This window comes from Pongo abelii, chromosome 20 (assembly GCF_028885655.2).
Source record: "Pongo abelii isolate AG06213 chromosome 20, NHGRI_mPonAbe1-v2.0_pri, whole genome shotgun sequence".
Classification (NCBI taxonomy): Eukaryota; Metazoa; Chordata; class Mammalia; order Primates; family Hominidae; genus Pongo; species Pongo abelii.
The window spans coordinates 41,191,374-41,208,354 of NC_072005.2; the positions used below are offsets into that span (position 1 = coordinate 41,191,374).

Sequence of the window (16,981 nt, forward strand, 5' to 3'; positions counted from 1 at the left end):
AATTACTGCTACACGCGGCAGGTTCTGCAATCAAACACGCCCTGTCGAGCAGGCAGTCGTTCCAGCCAATCCTGAAACACCTCCCTCCGGGTACTTTTGTTTCCTCTCTTTCATTGGTCGCCTTGGAGGCCGCTCGCTTCCTGCGCGGGCACAGAGAGGGGCGGGGCTGATAGGGCGTTGCTAAGCGACGGAGATGCGCTCAGGGCCTGTTCGGTGAAGGAGCAGAGGTGCCGGAAGCGCGGAGGGAGCGGCGGGATGGACCGCAGGTGAGGCCGATCGCTCTTCCAGGGACTACAGGAGGCTGGGGAGGACCAAGGGCGAGAGCAGCACAGCCTAGGGACGGGCTGGATAGGGTCTGGAGTCGCTAGAGCTCCACTGCATTGGAACTACAATTCCCAACATGCTCCACAGCCGTTGGCCGCTCCAGCCGTAGCCTTTAGCATCCCGGGGGGTCCCCTAAGAGTCTTATGTTCCTCTCTGAGTGGCCCCCAAGGAATTATTTCCTCTAAAGGTGTCCAAGAAAGGCTTGAGATCTGAATTTCTTCATTTTGAAATGGCCCCCAGACACGCCTGGGCGTTGTCTTTGAACTTTGTCACGGAGGCGGAGCCCAGTGGATCCTGGGGCTTGTAGTCCATCTACCCTTTGCCTTCATGTCCCCAAGAATGTATGGGAAATGCTCGGTGATATAATCCAGCCGCGGTTCTTTTTTTTTTTTTTTTTTCTTTAAGACAGAGTCTCTCGCTCTGTTGGCCCAGACTGGAGTGCAGTGGCACAATCTTGGCTACTGCAACCTCTGCCCCCTGGGTTAAAGCAATTCTCATGCCTCAGCCTCCCAAGTAGTTGGGACTACAAGCACCTGCCACCGCGCCTGGCTAATTTTTTATATTTTTAGTAGAGACGGGGTTTCGCCATGTTGGTAAGGCTGGTTTCGAACTCCTGACCTCAAGTGATCCACCCGACTTGGTGTAATCCCAAAGTGCTGGGATTATAATAGATATTCTGATTCTGTTGGTCTGGAATGGGAACCGCGCGCCTGGAACGTTGAAAAGCCCCTCCTAGACTGGATCCAGGGTTGAGAACCACCGGCTGTCAGTTCCTGAGTTGCTCCCTGTTAAGACTGCACCAGGGGCGGGCTCCCAGGACTCACCCTTCCACTGTCGCTATCATGAATGTGCAGCGGTGCTTCATGAAAATGACAGTCCCTCTCCTCCAGGAATCTATGGGAATTGTCTGGTTCTGGCCTCCTCTAATGTCCCGCTCCCCAGGGCTGCGGCGAAACCACGTGCTGCCTGAACCCCACTTTCCTCTTGCAGCCTGCCAGTTTTCTCCATTCAAGATAGTCCCTTTGGAGATGCGCCCCTGGGTCGAAGCCACTACTGGCCATCCCGGAGCCAGACCTGGTGTCCCAAGGTGAGGACACCCCTCAAAGAGTGCTGAGTGCCAGCCCAGTAGCAAGAGAATGACCTTTAGAGGGTAGGAAGACATGTGATGAGAGATAGGGATGAGAGATTTAATAGACAGCCCCTTCTCCCCTCCCCACAGCCCTGCCCTTGTCCCCCTCTCTACCACCTGGATTCCCCATCTGAGCCCCCATCACACTAGGTTGTTATCATTACAGGATGTGTTTCCTCCCCTCTGGACTGAGACTTTGTGTGTGTCTTGGTTCCCCTGCAGGGATGACCCATCAGATCTCACACTTTTTCTTTTTGTGCTCTTCCCTGATCTTAGACCCTGAACCCATCCAGGTCTCAGAGATCCAGGCTCCCACAAGCTCCCAAGCCTCTAGCCACAGGTCCCAACTCCCCTGAGCTGTTTGAGGAGTCCTGGCCATCCAGTTCAGGGACCCCTTCCCCACCCAGCACCACTGAGGGACAGATGGGGGCCTCCCCAGCACCCACCCTGATTGACAGAGGGGACTCCGTGGTGGCCAAGTAAGTACCAGCAGCCCTGGGGGAAAAGGAGGCTTTGGGTTAGAGGGAGGGAGAAGGCATGCAGTAATAATCATCATGGCTAGAGCTGTTTCTGCAGCACTCTTTTAGGACCAGGCAGTTTATGTGTGTTAAGAACTCTGGTGCTAGACTGCCTGAGTTCAAATCCCAGCTCTGTCATTTAACTCTCTGTATGATCTTGGCCTCAGTTTCTTTATCTCTTTTTATTTATTTATTTATTTATTTGTTTAGAGACAGGGTCTCGCTCTGTTGCTCAGGCTGGAGGTCAGTGGTACAATCACAGCTCACTATAACCTCAAACTCCTGGGTTCAAGCCATCCTCCCACCTCAGCCTCCTGAGTTGCTGGGATTACGATGCATGCCACCACACCCAGCAAACCTCCCACCTTGGCCTCCAAAAAGTGCTGTGATTACAGGCTAGACGTACCATGTCCAGCCTCAGTTTATTTATCTCTAAATTGGGTGTTTTGTTTTGTTTTGGTTTTGGTTTTGGTTTTGGTTTTTTTGATGGAGTTTCACTCTTGTTGCCCAAGTTGGAGTGCAGTGGCATGATCTTGGCTCACTGCAACCTCTCCCTCCTGGGTTCAAGTGATTCTCCTGCCTCAGCCTCCCAAGTAGCTGGGATTACAGGTGCCCACCACCACACCTGGTTAATTTTGTGTATTTTTAGGAGAGATGGGGTTTCACCATGTTGGCCAGGCTGGTCTCAAACTCCTGACCTCAGGTGATCCACCTGCCTCAGCCTCCCAAAGTGCTGGGATTACAAGTGTGAGCCACTGCCAGGCCTAAATTGGGCGTATTAATAGTACACATCCCCTAGGGCTGTTTTGAGCTTTCAGTGAGTTACTATATGTAATGATCTCTAGCAGTGCTTCTCACATAGTCACCACTTAGATTTTTAGAATACAGGTTCAGCTGCTGTAACAAAGAGTCCCAAATTAATTATGCCTGAAACAAGATAGAATTTATTCCTCCCTCACCTGCAGTCCAGGCAGAAGCCACCAGGGATGACATGGCAGCCCGTAGTTGAGGTGTCAGGGACACAGGTTACTTCTGTCTTGTTGCTATCCCAACTCTAGGCCGTTGCCCTTTCCTTCATGGTGCAAAATGGCTTTCAACCACATCAGCTTTCCAAAATCACATTTCATACCCTGTTTGTCAAGAACTTAGTCACGTGGCCACAAGGCTACAAGGGTACCTGGTAAATATAGTCCATAGGAGAGTGGCTGTGTGCCCAGCTAAAAGTTACATTCCTGGCTGGGCACGGTGACTCATTCCTGTAATCCCAGCACTTTGGGAAGCCAAAGTGGGAGGATCCCTTAAGCCCAGGAGTTCCTGACCAGCCTGGGCAACATGGCAAGACCCCGTTTCTACTAAAAATACAAAAACTGGCAGGGCTGCGGTGGCTCACACCTGTAATCCCAGCACTTTGGGAGGCCAAAGTGGGTGGATCACCTGAGATCAGGAGTTTGAGACCAGCCTGACCAACATGGTGAAACTCCATCTCTACTAAATTAGCCGGGCATGGTGGTGCACGCCTGTAATCCCAGTAACTTGGGAGGCTAAGGCAGAAGAATCACTTGAACCAGGAGGCGGAGGTTGCAGTGAGCCAAGATCACGCCATTGCACTCTAGCCTGGGCAACAAGAGCAAAACTCCATCTCAAAAAATAAACTAATTAATTACAAATAAATAAATAAATAAAAATACAAAAATTAGCCGAGTGTGGTGGCATGAACCTGTGTCCCAGCTACTCAGGAGGCTGAGGAGAGAGGATTTCTTGAGCCCAGGAGTTGGGGGCTGCAGTGAGCTATGATTGCACCACTGCCCTCCAGCCTGGGTGACAGAGCGAGACCCTGTCTCAAAAACAGTTATGTGACTATATAAGAAAGAAAAGCAGATATTGAGGGATAGCTACCAGGCTCTGCCATGGTGCTTGGTAAACATTGGCTGCTATGATTATTCTTATTATTATTTGGCTCTCCTCACTCCACTCACCTCCTATCCCCTGATGTTCACAGGTATATAAACAGGTTCCGCCAGGCTCAGCCCACCAGTCGAGAGGAGCGCCAGCCTGCAGGCCCAACCCCAGCTGACTTTTGGTGGCTGCGGTCTGACTCTCCAGACCCCAGCAGTCAAAGTGCAGCAGGTACCTCTTTCAGTGCCATCCACCACCCCCACCCCTAAACCTTTGCTGATCAATGCCCCTAGCAGCCACTCTTTCTGGCCCTCATACCCTCAACTGGGGCTTCTCAGCAGGAGCCAACAAACCAGAAGGAAGACCCCATACAGCTGTCCCTACTGCGGTCAACGTGACCAGTGCATCCCACGCTGTGGCTCCCCTTCAGGAAATAAAGCAGGTGACATCCCCATTCACTCCCTCCCTTGGGTGCCTGAACTGACAACACCAGCCCTAGGATAGAACTAGAAGATCAGGAGCAGTGGCTCACACCTGTAATCCCAGCACTTTGGGAGGCCAAGGTGAAAGGACTGCTTGAGGCCAGGAGTTCAAGACCAGCTTAGATGACATGGTGAGATTCTGCCTCTACTAAAAAAAAAAAAAAAAAAAAAAAAAAGAGAGAGCCAGGTGTGAATGTACCTGTAATCCCAGCTACTTGAGAGCCTGAGGCTGGAGGATGGCTTGAGCCTAGGAGTTCAAGGCTGCTGTGAGCTATGATCGTACCACTGCACTCCAGCCTGGGCAATAGAGCAAGACCCTGTCTCTATTTAAAAAAAAAAAAAAAAGGCTGGGCACCGTGGCTCACGCCTATAATCCCAGCACTTTGGGAGGCTGAGGCAGGCAGATCACGAGGTCAGAAGTTCAGAACCAGCCTGACCAACATGGTGAAACCCCGTCTCTACTAAAAATACAAAAATTAGCCGGGTGTGGTGGTACACACCTGTAATCCCAGCTACTCAGGAGCCTGAGGCAGGAGAATCGCTTGAACCCGGGAGGCGGAGGTTGCAGTGAGCCGAGATAGCGCCAGCGCACTCCAGCCTGGCAACAGCAAGACTCCATCTCAAAAAAAAAAAATTAGAGCTGATCCCCATTTCAAGGAAGCTAAAACAGAAAAGGAGGATTTGCTGGCTAATGTAATTGAGAAATCCAAAAGTAGATGTTTCCAGATATGCCTGGATCCAGGTGTTTGAATAATGTTGGGAGAGACCCAACTCTCTCTAGGCTCCATGCTCCTTTTTTTTTTTTTTTTTTTTTTTTTGATACAGAGTCTCACTCTGTCATCCAGGCTGGGGTACAGTGGCACCATCTCAGCTCACTGTAACCTCCGCCTCTCGGGGTCAAGCAATTCTTCTGCCTCAGCCTCCTGAGTAGCTGGGACTACAGGCGCATGCCACCACACCCAGCTCATTTTTCTGTATTTTTTTAGTAGAGATGGGATTTCACTGTGTTGCCCAGGCTTGTCTCAAACTCCTGAGCTCAGACAATCTGCCCACCTCAGCCTCCCAAAGTGCTAGGATTACAGGTGTGAACCACCAAGCCCGGCTTTTTTTTTTTTTTTTTTTTGAGATGGAATCTTGTGCTGTCACCCAGGCTGGAGTGCAGTGGCACGATCTCAGCTCACTGCAAACCCCGCCTCCCAGGTTCACACCATTCTCCTGCCTCAGCCTCCCGAGTAGCTGGGACTACAGGTGCCCGCCACCACGCCTGGCTAATTTTTTTTGTATTTTTAGTAGAGACGGGGTTTCACCATGTTAGCCAGGATGGTCTCCATCTCCTGACCTTGTGATCCACCCACCTCGGCCTCCCAAAGTGCTAGGATTACAGGCATGAGCCACCGTGCCCGGCCTTTTTTTTTTTTTTTTTTTTTTTTTTTTTTTATTTAGATAGGGTCTTACTGTTAGGCTGGAGTGCAGTGGCACAATCATGGCTCACTGCAGCCTTGAACTCTTTGCAACCTTCGCCTCCTGAGTACCTGGGACTACAGGCATGCGCCACCATGCCCAGCTAATTTTTTGGTTTTTTTATAGAGATGGGATCTTACTTTGTTGTCGAGGCTGGTCTCGAAGTCCTGGGCTCAAGCAGTCCTCCTGCCTGGCCTCCTAAAGTGCTGGGATTGCAGGCATGAGCCACCACGCCCGCCTCTGTGCTCCTCTTTTTTGGGCTCAGTCCCTGGCGGGCTTTCCCCTCACAATAGCCAGGATGGTCCTTGGGGTCTCTAGGCTCCCATGGTCCTAGCTCAGTGACTCCAGTGGGAAGTGGGGGCTTTTCTAATTGCTCCATCAGAAGCCCCAGGGCTCACTGTGATTCACTCATCCTTGAGCCAACCACTGTGAACCAGAGGATAGAATGCTCTGATGAGTCAGCTCTGATCTGGGAGGTGGGATCCATCCTACTCCAACCACGATTTGTCCATGAAAGGTGCTAATCCTCCGGGTGTGGTGGCTCACGCCTGTAATCCCAGCACTTTAGGAGACTGAGGTGGGAGGATCACCTGAGGTCGAGAGTTCGAGACCAGCCTGACCAACATGGAGAAGCCCTGTCTCTACTAAAAATACAAAATTAGCTGAGTGTGGTGGCGCATGCCTGTAATCCCAGGTACTTGGGAGGCTGAGGCAGGAGAATTGCATGAACCCAGGAGATGGAGGTTGCTGTGAGCCGAGATCATGCCATTGCACTCCAGCCTGAGCAACAAGCAAAATTCAATCTCAAAAAAAAAAAAAGAAAAAAAAAAGGTGCTAATCCAAAGGGGAAAACTGGGTCTCTCCTCCCTGAGGAGGAGGAGCAGATCCTAAACTGGCATGTGAGGTTACCAAGGGCAGTACAACCTGCATTCCAGGCCCTCTGTTTAGAACCCCTTTCCCGGCAGCCTTTGGGTTGGGGCTGGCGTCTGACCCTGTCACCCTGCAGAACCTCCACACATGGAACTCATCCCTGCTGGACCTGGAGACACTGAGCCTACAGAGCAGAGCTGCCAGGCTGCTCAAACGCAGGTGCCTGCACCCCCGCCCCCATCACCCTTCCTACTGCAGCTCCACGTGGCCCAGGTCTGGAGACCTCCATTGCCTCACTCCTGCCTTCTCCCTGCAGCAAAGCCTCCATCTCCTCCTCCTCCTCCCTCAGCCCCAGCGATGCCAGCACTTCCTCATTCCCCACCAGTTCCGATGGCCTCTGTCCCTTCTCGGAGACCTTCATCCCTGACTCCAGCAAGGGCGTTGGCCCCAGGGCACCCGGTAAGGGCTGAGAGGCAAGGACTAAGGGAAGCCTGGGTGCAAATCCCAACTCTGCCACTGACCAGCTATGGGACTTTGGGCCTCTCTGGGCCTTGTTTCTCCAGCTGTAAAACAGGGATAAGGCCAGGCGCGGTGGGTCCGGCATGGAGGCCGAGGCGGGCGGATTGCCTGAGCTCAGGAGTTTGAGACCAGCCTGGCCAATGTGGCAAAACCCGGTCTCTACTAAAAATACAAAAATTAGCCACTCGTGGTACATAATGGTGCATAGTGGTGCATGCCTGTAGTCTCAGCTACTCAGGAGGCTGAGGCAGGAGAATCGCTTGAACCTGGGAGGCGGAGGTTGCAGTGAGCCGAGATTGTGCCATTGCACTCCAGCCTGGGCGACAGAGAGAGACTCCATCTCAAAAACAATAAATAAATGGTGCCATCATAGTCCAATTGCTGGGCTCAAGCAATTCTATAACCTCAGCCTCCTGAGTAGCTGGGACTACAGGCATGCACCACTATGCCCAGCTAATTGTTTTTATTTTTTTATTTGTTGAGATGGGGGTCTCACTATGTTGCTCAGGCTGACCTCAAACTCCTGGGCTCAAGTGATCCCCCCACCGCCTTCGCTTCCCAAAGCACTAGGGTTACAAGAATGAGCCATTCATTATGCCCAGCTGGTTGTTGCAGTTTTGAACAGGGAAGCCAAGGAAGGTGACCAAGATCTGATGGATGTGAGAGAATGCACCGTGCGATACATGAAGGAAGAGCATTCCAGGCAGAGGGAACCACAGGTGTAAAAGGCAAAGCCTTCGCCTTTTACCAGGAGAGAGGTGCAGCCAAGGGAGGGTTCTTAAGTACGAGAGGCCTGGTCTGACTCAGGTATTCACAGGCTCCCTCTGGCTGAGAGTAGGAAACAGATTTGTAGGAGAGTAGAGAGATGAGGGAGGCTACTTGAGAGTCCAGGTTGGGTGAGTGGGGCTGGAGCAGGGCGAGGGCTGTAGGGGGTGGGGGAGTGGGTGGATTCTGGAGAATATGTCTTCTGGTCACTGCTGTAAGTCCAATGTCCAGAACAGCTCAATATTTGTTGAATGAAACCAGGCACTGTGACTCATGCCTGTAATCCCAGCACTTTGGGAAGCCCAGGTGGGATGATGATGGCTTGAGCCCAGGAGTTTGAGAACAGCTTAGGCAACAGAGCAAGACCCCATCTCTACAAAATAGTAAAAATTACCCCCGTGTGGTGGCGCACGCCTTTTGTCCCAGCTACTCAGGAGGTTAAGGCAGGAGGATCGCCTGAGCCCAGGAGGTCGAGGCTGCAGTGATCGCACCACTGCCCTCCAGCCTGGGTGACAGAACAAGACTATATATATATAATGAACAAAGACTTGAAAGATGACAGATGGAGAAGACCAGGAGTGCTCGCTCCCCTGAGTTTGACCCCTTCCCCCCTTCCCACCCCAGAGAGGAGCTGGGACAGGATCTGGAGAGCCTGTCTGAGTAACCCCCTGCACAGTTGGAGGGCGTGTGTGCAGGCTGTCACGGGGTTGCTGATCTCCCTGGCCCCTGCCTCACCCTCTCCTCTCTACCTCCCCCTACAGCATCCCCGGCACCAGCCCAGGCCCAGACCCCCACCCCTGCTCCAGCCCCAGCCTCCTCTCAAGCACCCCTTCAGCCAGAGGATGACATTCTGTACCAGTGGCGGCAGCGGCGGAAGCTTGAACAGGCTCAGGGAAGCAAGGGTGACAGAACTTGGGTGCCACCTCTGACCCCTGCCCTCTGCACTCTGGTGAGTTGAGGGAGGGAGGAACCTGGGGGGAGCTGGAGGAGGGGCTGGGTCTGAGGGGGACTGAGGACCCTCCAGCCTCTCTCTCTGTCTCAGATCTCTCTTATCTGTCTACAGACCTCTCCTGCTCCAGTGGAGACCCTCAGTTCTCTGGGGACCCAGCCTAACCATGTCCCACTGTGGAGCAGTGTGGCCCAGCATGGTCCACCAGAGGCCTTCTATGTGGAGAGGCCTCCTTTTCCCTCAGTGTCCTCTCCACACATCTTTTGGGCCCCCAGCTCACATGGGTTCTTCTGGGCCCCACAGTCTGGGCCTTGGGTATCCCTTGGGGCTGTTCCTCCCACGCAGCAGGCCTCCACCCTAGCACATCTGGGCTGTACTCTCGCGCCCCCGGCTTCCCTGGCCTCCACCCTCGAACCCCCAGCCTCCACCCCGGCTCCCCTGGCCTGTACCCCTGCACCTCCAGCCTCCACCCTCGCATCCCCAGCTGTCCCCCAGGGCTTGCCCATCCCTGAGCCAAGCAGCTGTGCCCAGCCTAAGAGCCTGGGGCCCAAGTCTCGGAGGAGCAGAGCCCCTCGCCAAGAGGCTGCCGAGCAAGTCCCTGCAGCTGGCCAGGGACCTGGCCCTCAGCTCAGGGGTGTCCTGGGCCAGGTAGTGGCAGCTCGGCTGTTCCCTGACAGCCTGGAGGACACGCCTCCTCACTCCGAGGGCCCCCCTCCACCCAAGGCTGGATCTCCGAAAGTCCAGGCCACACAACCCCAAACCAAGGTCACTCCCCCTCCATCTGAATCCCAGTGTCGGGCCAAGGCCGAGTCTCTGAAAGCCAAGGCCTTGCCGCCCGCAGCGGGGTCAGTGATACGGAAGAGCGAAGCCACTCCTTCCCCTGGAGCCTGCCTGCAGCCCGAGGTCCCACTCTCTCCAGCTGAGCAGGCATCCACAGTCAAGGCCTCGCCGCCTGCCTTCCAGGTGGGGTCTCCGGAGGCCCCGGCCCCGCCCCCGCCCGCTGCTGACCACGCCCCGTCGGAGGCCCTGCTTGCCCAGGCCGCCCTGCTGCTGCAGGCTGCAGAAGGTGATGCCCGCGCCTTCCTGGATGTTGGAGGCAGGCCAGCCCCCTAAGAGGCCGGCCCCTTGGAGCTCATTCTTTCCTCCCCGGCCCAGACTCCGACGGCAGCGAGTTCCAGGACGATCCCGTGCTGCAGGTGCTAAGAGCCCATAGGGCAGAGCTGAGTCGGCAGAAAAGGTGACTTACCCTCCCTCCCCAGAGTCTATGACACTGGGCCCCCGAGACTTCTGAGACCCGGTTTAGGCACCCAGCCCTCCTCATCCCCTGTCCCAGCAGTCCGTCCACATCCCCAGATCCTAAGCCTGAGCACATACCCCAGCCTCTGCTCTCCCGGCCTTTCTCCAGGGAAGCGGACGCCGGATTATCGTTCCTGTTGGACCAGGCTGAAGACCCGGGATCTTGGTCCCCTCCAGCCGGGTCGCCCCCTAGGTCCCCAAGGAGGCTGCTAAGAAGGGAAGGAGATTCCCTGGAGGCCAGAAGACTTTGAATTGTACAGATTCTATTTTACCCAGTGAAGCTTTTTATTTTTTTTTTTTAATACGGTTACTGGTTATCTGTGAGAAAGGGGTTGTTTGGAAAGGCTAAGGGGTCATGCCAATTTAAGGAAATGCCCCCCATCCTCCACTGCCCTGTGGCTCTGCCCTGCCCCCCACCCCTTCCTGACCACGGAAACAAGATCTCCTTTCTGGTTATATCTTCCTCGGGGCAGAGGGAGTTTCAGACAAGAATTCTGGCAAGACTGGGACTCACCTTATCTGACTTCACTCAGGAGCCCTGGCTCAAATGGACCAAAGGACTGTCCTCCGGGGAAGAAGCTACTAGGGTCATCAGAGTGTTGGATGATGGTCAGGCCATAGCCCACACATGCTTGAGCAGCAGCAGCATCTGGTGCAGCTGACCCCTCCCTCCTTGAAGCACTTTCTCTCCCTGCTTCCAGCACTTCTCTCTGCACCTCTCTGGTCAGGCCTAGTCACTAGCTCAGCATGTCAACTTTGGCATGACCCAGGGCCATGGCATTGACATCTCTATCTGCACCCACCCATAGGTGCTCTTGTCTAGCTTAATGACTCTAAACCCCGTCTCTATTCTGATAATCCTCAAATTTCTGTCTCTAACCTAGACCTGGCTGCGAAAACTTCGGCTCCTACCTCATCACCATTTCTCCGCAAGGGTTTAAAAGACATCTCAAATTCCATAGGTCCTAAACGGAGTTTCCAGTCTTTCCCCCTAAGCGTGCCTCTCCCCAACTTTCTTTTTTTTTTTTTTTTTTTTTTGGATGGAGTCTAGCTCTGTCACCCAGGCTGGAGTGCCATAGTGTGATCTCGGCTCACTGCAAGCTTCACCTCCCGGGTTCATGCCATTCTCCTGCCTCAGCCTTCTGAGTAGCTGGGATTACAGGCACCTGCCACCATGTCCAGCTAATTTTCTTTGTTTGTTTGTTTGTTTTGAGACAGAGTCTTGCTCTGTTCCCCAGGCTGGAGGGCAGTGGCACGATCTCGGCTCACTGCAACCTCTGCCTTGCAGGTTCAAGCTATTCTTCTGCCTCAGCCTCCCTAGTAGCTGGGACTACAGGTGCGTGCCACCACACCTGGCTAATTTTTGTATTTTTAGTAGAGGCAGGGTTTCACCATATTGGCCAGGCTTGTCTCAAACTCATGACCTCGTGATCCTCCTGCCTCAGCCTCCCAAAGCGCTGGGATTACAGGCATGAGCCATCATGCCTGGCAATTTTTTGTATTTTTAGTAGAGATGGGGTTTCACCATGTTGGCCAGGCTGGTCTCGAACTCCTAACCTCAGGTGTCCCACCCACCTCAGCCTCCCAAAGTGCTAGGATTACAGGTGTGAGCCACCGCACCCGGCCTTCACCTTTAAAATCTATCCAGAATTCAACTGCTTCTCCCCTTCTACTGCTCGCACCTCAATCTAGGCTGTCATCACCTCCTATCTGGACTGTTGGAAAACTTACGGTTTTTATAAACCTGATATTCTTTGATACACTTCCCATCAAGAGGTACAGTCTGTGTCCCTTCATCTTGAAACTGGGCCCCTCAACAAATAAAATGCAGAGGAAGTGATGCAGCTTAACTTCTAAAGTTCAGTTAGAAAAGATGATTTCTCAGCTGGGCATGGTGGCTTACGCCTGTAATCCCAGCACTTTGGGAGGCTCAGGTGGGCAGATTACTTGAGGTCAGGGGTTCAAGACCAGCCTGGCCAACATGGTGAAATGTCTCTACTAAAAATACAAAAACTGGCCGGGCATTGGTGGTGGGTGCCTGTAATCCCAGCTACTCGGGAGGCTGAGGCAGGAGAATTGCTTGAACTCAGGAGGCAGAGGTTGCAGTGAAAAAAAAAAAAGATAATTTCTCTCTCTCTCTTTCTCTCTCTCTCTCTGACACTTACTTTAGAGGCTACATTAAAAAAAAACTAGTTGCCATGCTAGGGAGGGGTTTGGGTTACACAGGTGTATGCACTTATCAAACTTAGTGAAGTGTGTGAATTTCATTGTATGTGAAGTTTACCTCAAAAGAAAATATTGAACGCCAGTTAAAGTTACGCCTGTAATCTCACTTCTTTGGGAGGCCAAAGCGGGAGGATCACTTGAGGCCAGGAGTTTGAGACTACCCTGGGCAACACAGCAAGACCTGTTTCTACAAAAATAAATAAGTAAATAAATAGCCAGATGTGGTGGCACACGATTTGCAGTCCCATTACTAGGGGCGGGGAGGGTCGCTGAGGCGGGAGGTTTACTTGAGCCCAGGAGTTCAAGGCTGTATTGTAGTGAACTAAGATCATGCCACTGCACTCCAGCCTGGGCTATAGAACTAGACCCTGTATTTAAAAAAAAGAAAAGAAAAAGTATGTACACTGAAATATTTAGGGAACAATAAACCAATGTTGACAATTTATTTTAAAATGCATCCAGAGATGAGTTGGGTTGATGGATAAATAGGGTAATAGGTAGATGTGAGATAAAGCAAATACAGCAAAATGTTCACGGTAGGATCTAAGTGGTGGATATGCGGGTGTCCACTGTAAAATTTTTCAACTTTGCTGTAATTTAGAAACTTTTCACAGCCGGGTGCGGTGACTCATGCCTGTAATCCCAGCACTTTGGGAGGCCAAGGCGGGCAGATCACGAGGTCAGGAGATCGAGACCATCCTGGCTAACACGGTGAAACCCCGTCTCTACTAAAAATACAAAAAATTAGCCGGGCGTGGTGGCGGGCACCTGTAGTCCCAGCTACTCGGAAGGCTGAGGCAGGAGAATGGCATGAACCTGGGAGGCAGAGCTTGCAGTGAGCCGAGATTGCGCCACTGCACTCCAGCCTGGGTAACAGAGCAAGACTCCATCTCAAAAAAGAAAAGAAAAGAAACTTTTCATAATAAAATGATGGAGAATATATGATTGGGGTTGTTTTGATATCTGCATTTACAAAATGGAGGGATAAGATGGATTTCTAGTAACTTCTGTATGTCACATGGTAAATATTTGTTTCCAAACTTTCTTTCTTTCTTTCTTTTTTTTTTTTTTTTTTTTTTTTGAGATGGAGTCTTGCTCTGTCACCCAGGCTGGAGTGTAGTGGTTCAACCTCGGCTCAGTGTAACCTCCACCTCCCGGGTTCAAGTGATTCTCCTTCCTCAGCTTCCCGAGTAGCTGAGATTACAGGTGCACGCCACCTCACCTGGCTAATTTGTCTGTGTGTGTGTGTGTGTGTGTGTGTGTGTGTTTAGTAGAGACAGGGTTTCACCATGTTGGTCTGTCTGGTCTCGAGCTCCTGACCTCATGATCCACCTGCCTCGGCCTCCCAAAGTGCTGGGATTACAGGTGTGAGCCACCGCACCCGGCCTGTTTCTAACCTTTCTAAGCAAACCATACATTTAAATCAAATCAGAGAGGGCACAGTGGCACAGGCCTGTAATCTCAGCACTTCGGGAGGCCAAGGCGAGCAGATCACTTGAAGTCACGAGTTAGAGACCAGCCTGGGCAATATAGTGAAACTCTGTCACTACTAAAAATTAGCCAGGCCTGGTGGCGGGTGCCTGTAGTCCCAGGTGCTCGGGAGGCTGAGGCAGGAGAATTGCTTGAACGCGGGAGGCGGAGGCTGCAGTGAGCTGAGATGGTGCCACTGCACTCCAGCCTGGGCAACAGAGTGAGACTCCATCTCAAAAACAAACAAACTAACAAAAAAAAAATGTAATTGACAAGAAAAATAGCTGTTTAGATATAAGAAGAAATAAAAGATGCTATAGTAGCAGAACCTGATCTAGCTGGGTCATGGGTGGGGTCTAGAAGCATTCCTGAGGAAGTTACACTTAAGCTGAGACAGGTAGAAATTACCTAGTTAACAAACAGCTGTCCTAATTACTCTAGTTGGATAACCACTCCCAAAACTTAGTGGCATAAAACAATTATTTTATTATGCTCATGGATTCTGAGAGTCAGAGGTTTGGACAGAGCTCAGTTGGGGACAATTTTTTTCTCCTTCATGATGTCTGGGGATTCACCTGGAAAGACTCAAAGGTGACTTGATAGACTTGATGGCTGTGGAGTGGAATCCTCCGGAACTTCTTCCATGGTCTTCTCCCAGTCTGACTGGGACTATTGACTGTAATGCCTATACATAGCTCCATTGGCTTGGGCTTCCTCAAAGCATGTCTGCTTCAGCATAGTCACACTTCGAATATGATGCACCATGGTTCTACAGCTCATTCCAGTGGACAAGAACATTGGTCAAGAAGCTGCATTGCCTTTCATCGCATAGCCTTAGAAATCACCATGTCACTTCCACCATTATCTATTGGTTGAAGCTATCCTAGTCCCACCCAGATTCATAGAAAGCAGTCATAGACTCCGCGTCTTGATAAGAAGAGTGTCAGATAATTTGCAGCTGTTTTAAAATCACTGCAGGACCCCATTCTCCATGATGTGATTATTACACATTGCATGCCTGTATCAAAACATCTCCTGTGCCCCCTCAATATATATACCTAAATATACCTATTATGTACCCAGAAAAATTAAAGAATAAAAAAAATCACTGCAGGGGTTGATGGGGAAACACTAGACAGAAGGAATATCGTGTGGGAAATCCCTGTGGTGAGAGTGAGGTCAGCAAATTTAGTACATAAGTAACTGCACATTCATCCCTCCCTCAGCACTCCCTTTCACCAGCCCTTGCTTAATTATTCTCCATAGAATGAATCACCTTCTAATATTCTTTTTTTTTTTCCAGACAGAGTCTCCCAGGCTGGAGTGCAGTGGCAAGATCTCGGCTCACTGCAACCTCCGCCTCCTGGGTTCAAGCAATTCTCCTGTCTCAGGCTCCTGAGTAGCTGGGATTACAGGCACATGCCACCACGCCTGGCTAATTTTAATTTTTGTATTTTTAGTAGAGACGGGGTTTCACCATATTGGCCAGGCTGATCTCGAACTCCTGACCTTGTGATCCTCCTGCCTCGGCCTCCCAAAGTGCTGGGGTTACAGGCGTGAGCCACTGCCCCCAGCAATTTTTTGTTGTTGTTGAGACAGAGTCTCACTTCAACACCCAAGCTGGAGTGCAGTGGTGCGATCTCGGCTCACAGCAAACTCTGCCACCTGGGTTCAACCCATTCTCTTGCATCAGCCTCCCAGGTAGCTGGGATTACAGGCACGCCCGCCGCCACACCTGGCTAATTTTTGTATTTTTAGTAGAGACGGGGTTTCTCCCTGCTGGCCAGGCTGGTGTTGAACTCCTGACCTTAAGTGATCTGCCTGCCTCGGCCTCCCAAAGTGCTGGGATTACAGGCGTGAGCCACCATGCCTGGCCTAATAGTCTATATTTTGTTTAATGTTAATTTTGTTCATTGTCTTCTCCCAGTAGCTTTTGAGCTCCAATGTGGGCAGGGTATGTTTTCTCCTGGTTTGGTTATTGATGTATCTACAAATTGATCAGAGTTTGAGTGAATGAATGAACGAATGAACAGACCAAGACCCTCTGAGGTGAGAATTTGTCGAGGGCATGACCAAGGAGAGACCCTCTTGTGAAGGGCATTATTACAGTGTTATCCGGGCATGCTCAGTGGTAGCAGGCTCCATTGGGATTGGCTTTATGGGGGGCATAAGCATGATCTGGCATTTCCCCCTAAACATTTTCCTAGAAAAAAAAAAAATCAAGGCTGGAGATTGGCCCGTAATAAGCAGTAGAAGGGGAAACAAGAAAATGCCCAGTGGGCAGGGGGAGGCCAAATCGCAGAAAGCCTCGGGTTATGTCCTAGGCAAGGTGTATGAGGCAATGAGAAACGTCCATGGGCGGAGCGTCCTCGGCATTATGTGAACGGGGTCGGGATCAGGACTGAAAAGGTGAGACTTGGAACTGGGACTTTGAAAAGCTGCTTAAGGAACTGGGCACTGCTCTGAGGCCGTGGGAGAATCCAATTAAGACTATCAGGGGCTGGCGTGGTGGCTCACGCCTGTCATCCCAGCGCTTTGAAAGGAGGCTGAGGCGGGAGTATCTCTTGAGCCCCAGAGATCAAGACCATCCTGGGTAACATAGTGAGACCCCCATGTCTAAAAAAATTAGCCAGGCGTGGTGGCGCACGCCTGTAGTCCCAGCTACTTGGGAGGTATCGCTTGAGCCCAGGAGGTTGAGGCTGCAGTAAGCCACGATTGCAGGACTGCGCTCCAGCCTGGGCGACAGAGTGAGACCCTGTCTCTTAAAAAAATAAAAATAAAAAAGTCAGAAGAATGGACGCTGGGAGTGGACGAAGGGGAGGGTCAGTTGCTTGGTGTTGGAAGTGTCGGGAGCAAAACATAAAGAACCTGGGGGCGTGTCTCAGGAGAGTGATGACAGCCAATGTAAAGCAGCCATGGGCGTGGCGCTGTCAAACTTGGGGGGCGGGACCGAGGACACAGAGCCGGGGTGGAGCCCAAGGAGAAGCCAATGAGAAGCCTCCGGATGGGCGGGGCATCGGCCTAAGGCCAAGGGCGGAGCCAATGAGAAGCAGCGCCGCGTTCCCGCTGCCCCCCG

The 16,981-nt window shown here is 51.8% G+C and overlaps 1 protein-coding gene across 11 annotated transcripts; it reads left to right on the plus strand.

Annotated features, from left to right (window-relative positions):
* Window positions 1-125: 125 nt before the first annotated feature.
* PROSER3 (proline and serine rich 3) lies at window positions 126-16,918 on the plus strand. Of its 11 annotated transcripts, XM_054540194.2 has the most exons (12): window positions 177-266; window positions 1,315-1,411; window positions 1,730-1,932; window positions 3,971-4,098; window positions 4,206-4,309; window positions 6,817-6,899; window positions 6,997-7,139; window positions 8,726-8,913; window positions 9,007-9,979; window positions 10,069-10,150; window positions 10,319-10,484; window positions 15,209-16,918. In XM_054540194.2, the coding sequence occupies exons 1-11, from the start codon at window positions 256-258 to the stop codon at window positions 10,458-10,460; spliced, it is 2,154 nt and encodes a 717-aa protein (XP_054396169.2). In that variant the 5' UTR covers window positions 177-255; the 3' UTR covers window positions 10,461-10,484; window positions 15,209-16,918. The 11 variants fall into 11 exon arrangements, with proteins under 11 accessions (XP_054396176.2, XP_054396177.2, XP_009230739.4 ...); XM_054540202.2 differs by lacking the exon at window positions 15,209-16,918 and having other exon boundaries at window positions 146-266; window positions 10,319-12,670; XM_009232464.4 differs by lacking the exon at window positions 15,209-16,918 and having other exon boundaries at window positions 173-266; window positions 4,209-4,309; window positions 9,028-9,979; window positions 10,319-12,670.
* Window positions 16,919-16,981: the final 63 nt, after the last annotated feature.

What these genes read in the sequence shown, in the direction of transcription:
- PROSER3 (XM_054540202.2), top strand. An exon ending in CAGCAGTCAAAGTGCAGCAG is followed by an intron (nt 4,099 to 4,205) that starts GTACCTCTTTCA and finishes GGGGCTTCTCAG; the next exon opens with CAGGAGCCAACAAACCAGAA. An exon ending in GAGCTGAGTCGGCAGAAAAG is followed by an intron (nt 10,151 to 10,318) that starts GTGACTTACCCT and finishes GCCTTTCTCCAG; the next exon opens with GGAAGCGGACGCCGGATTAT.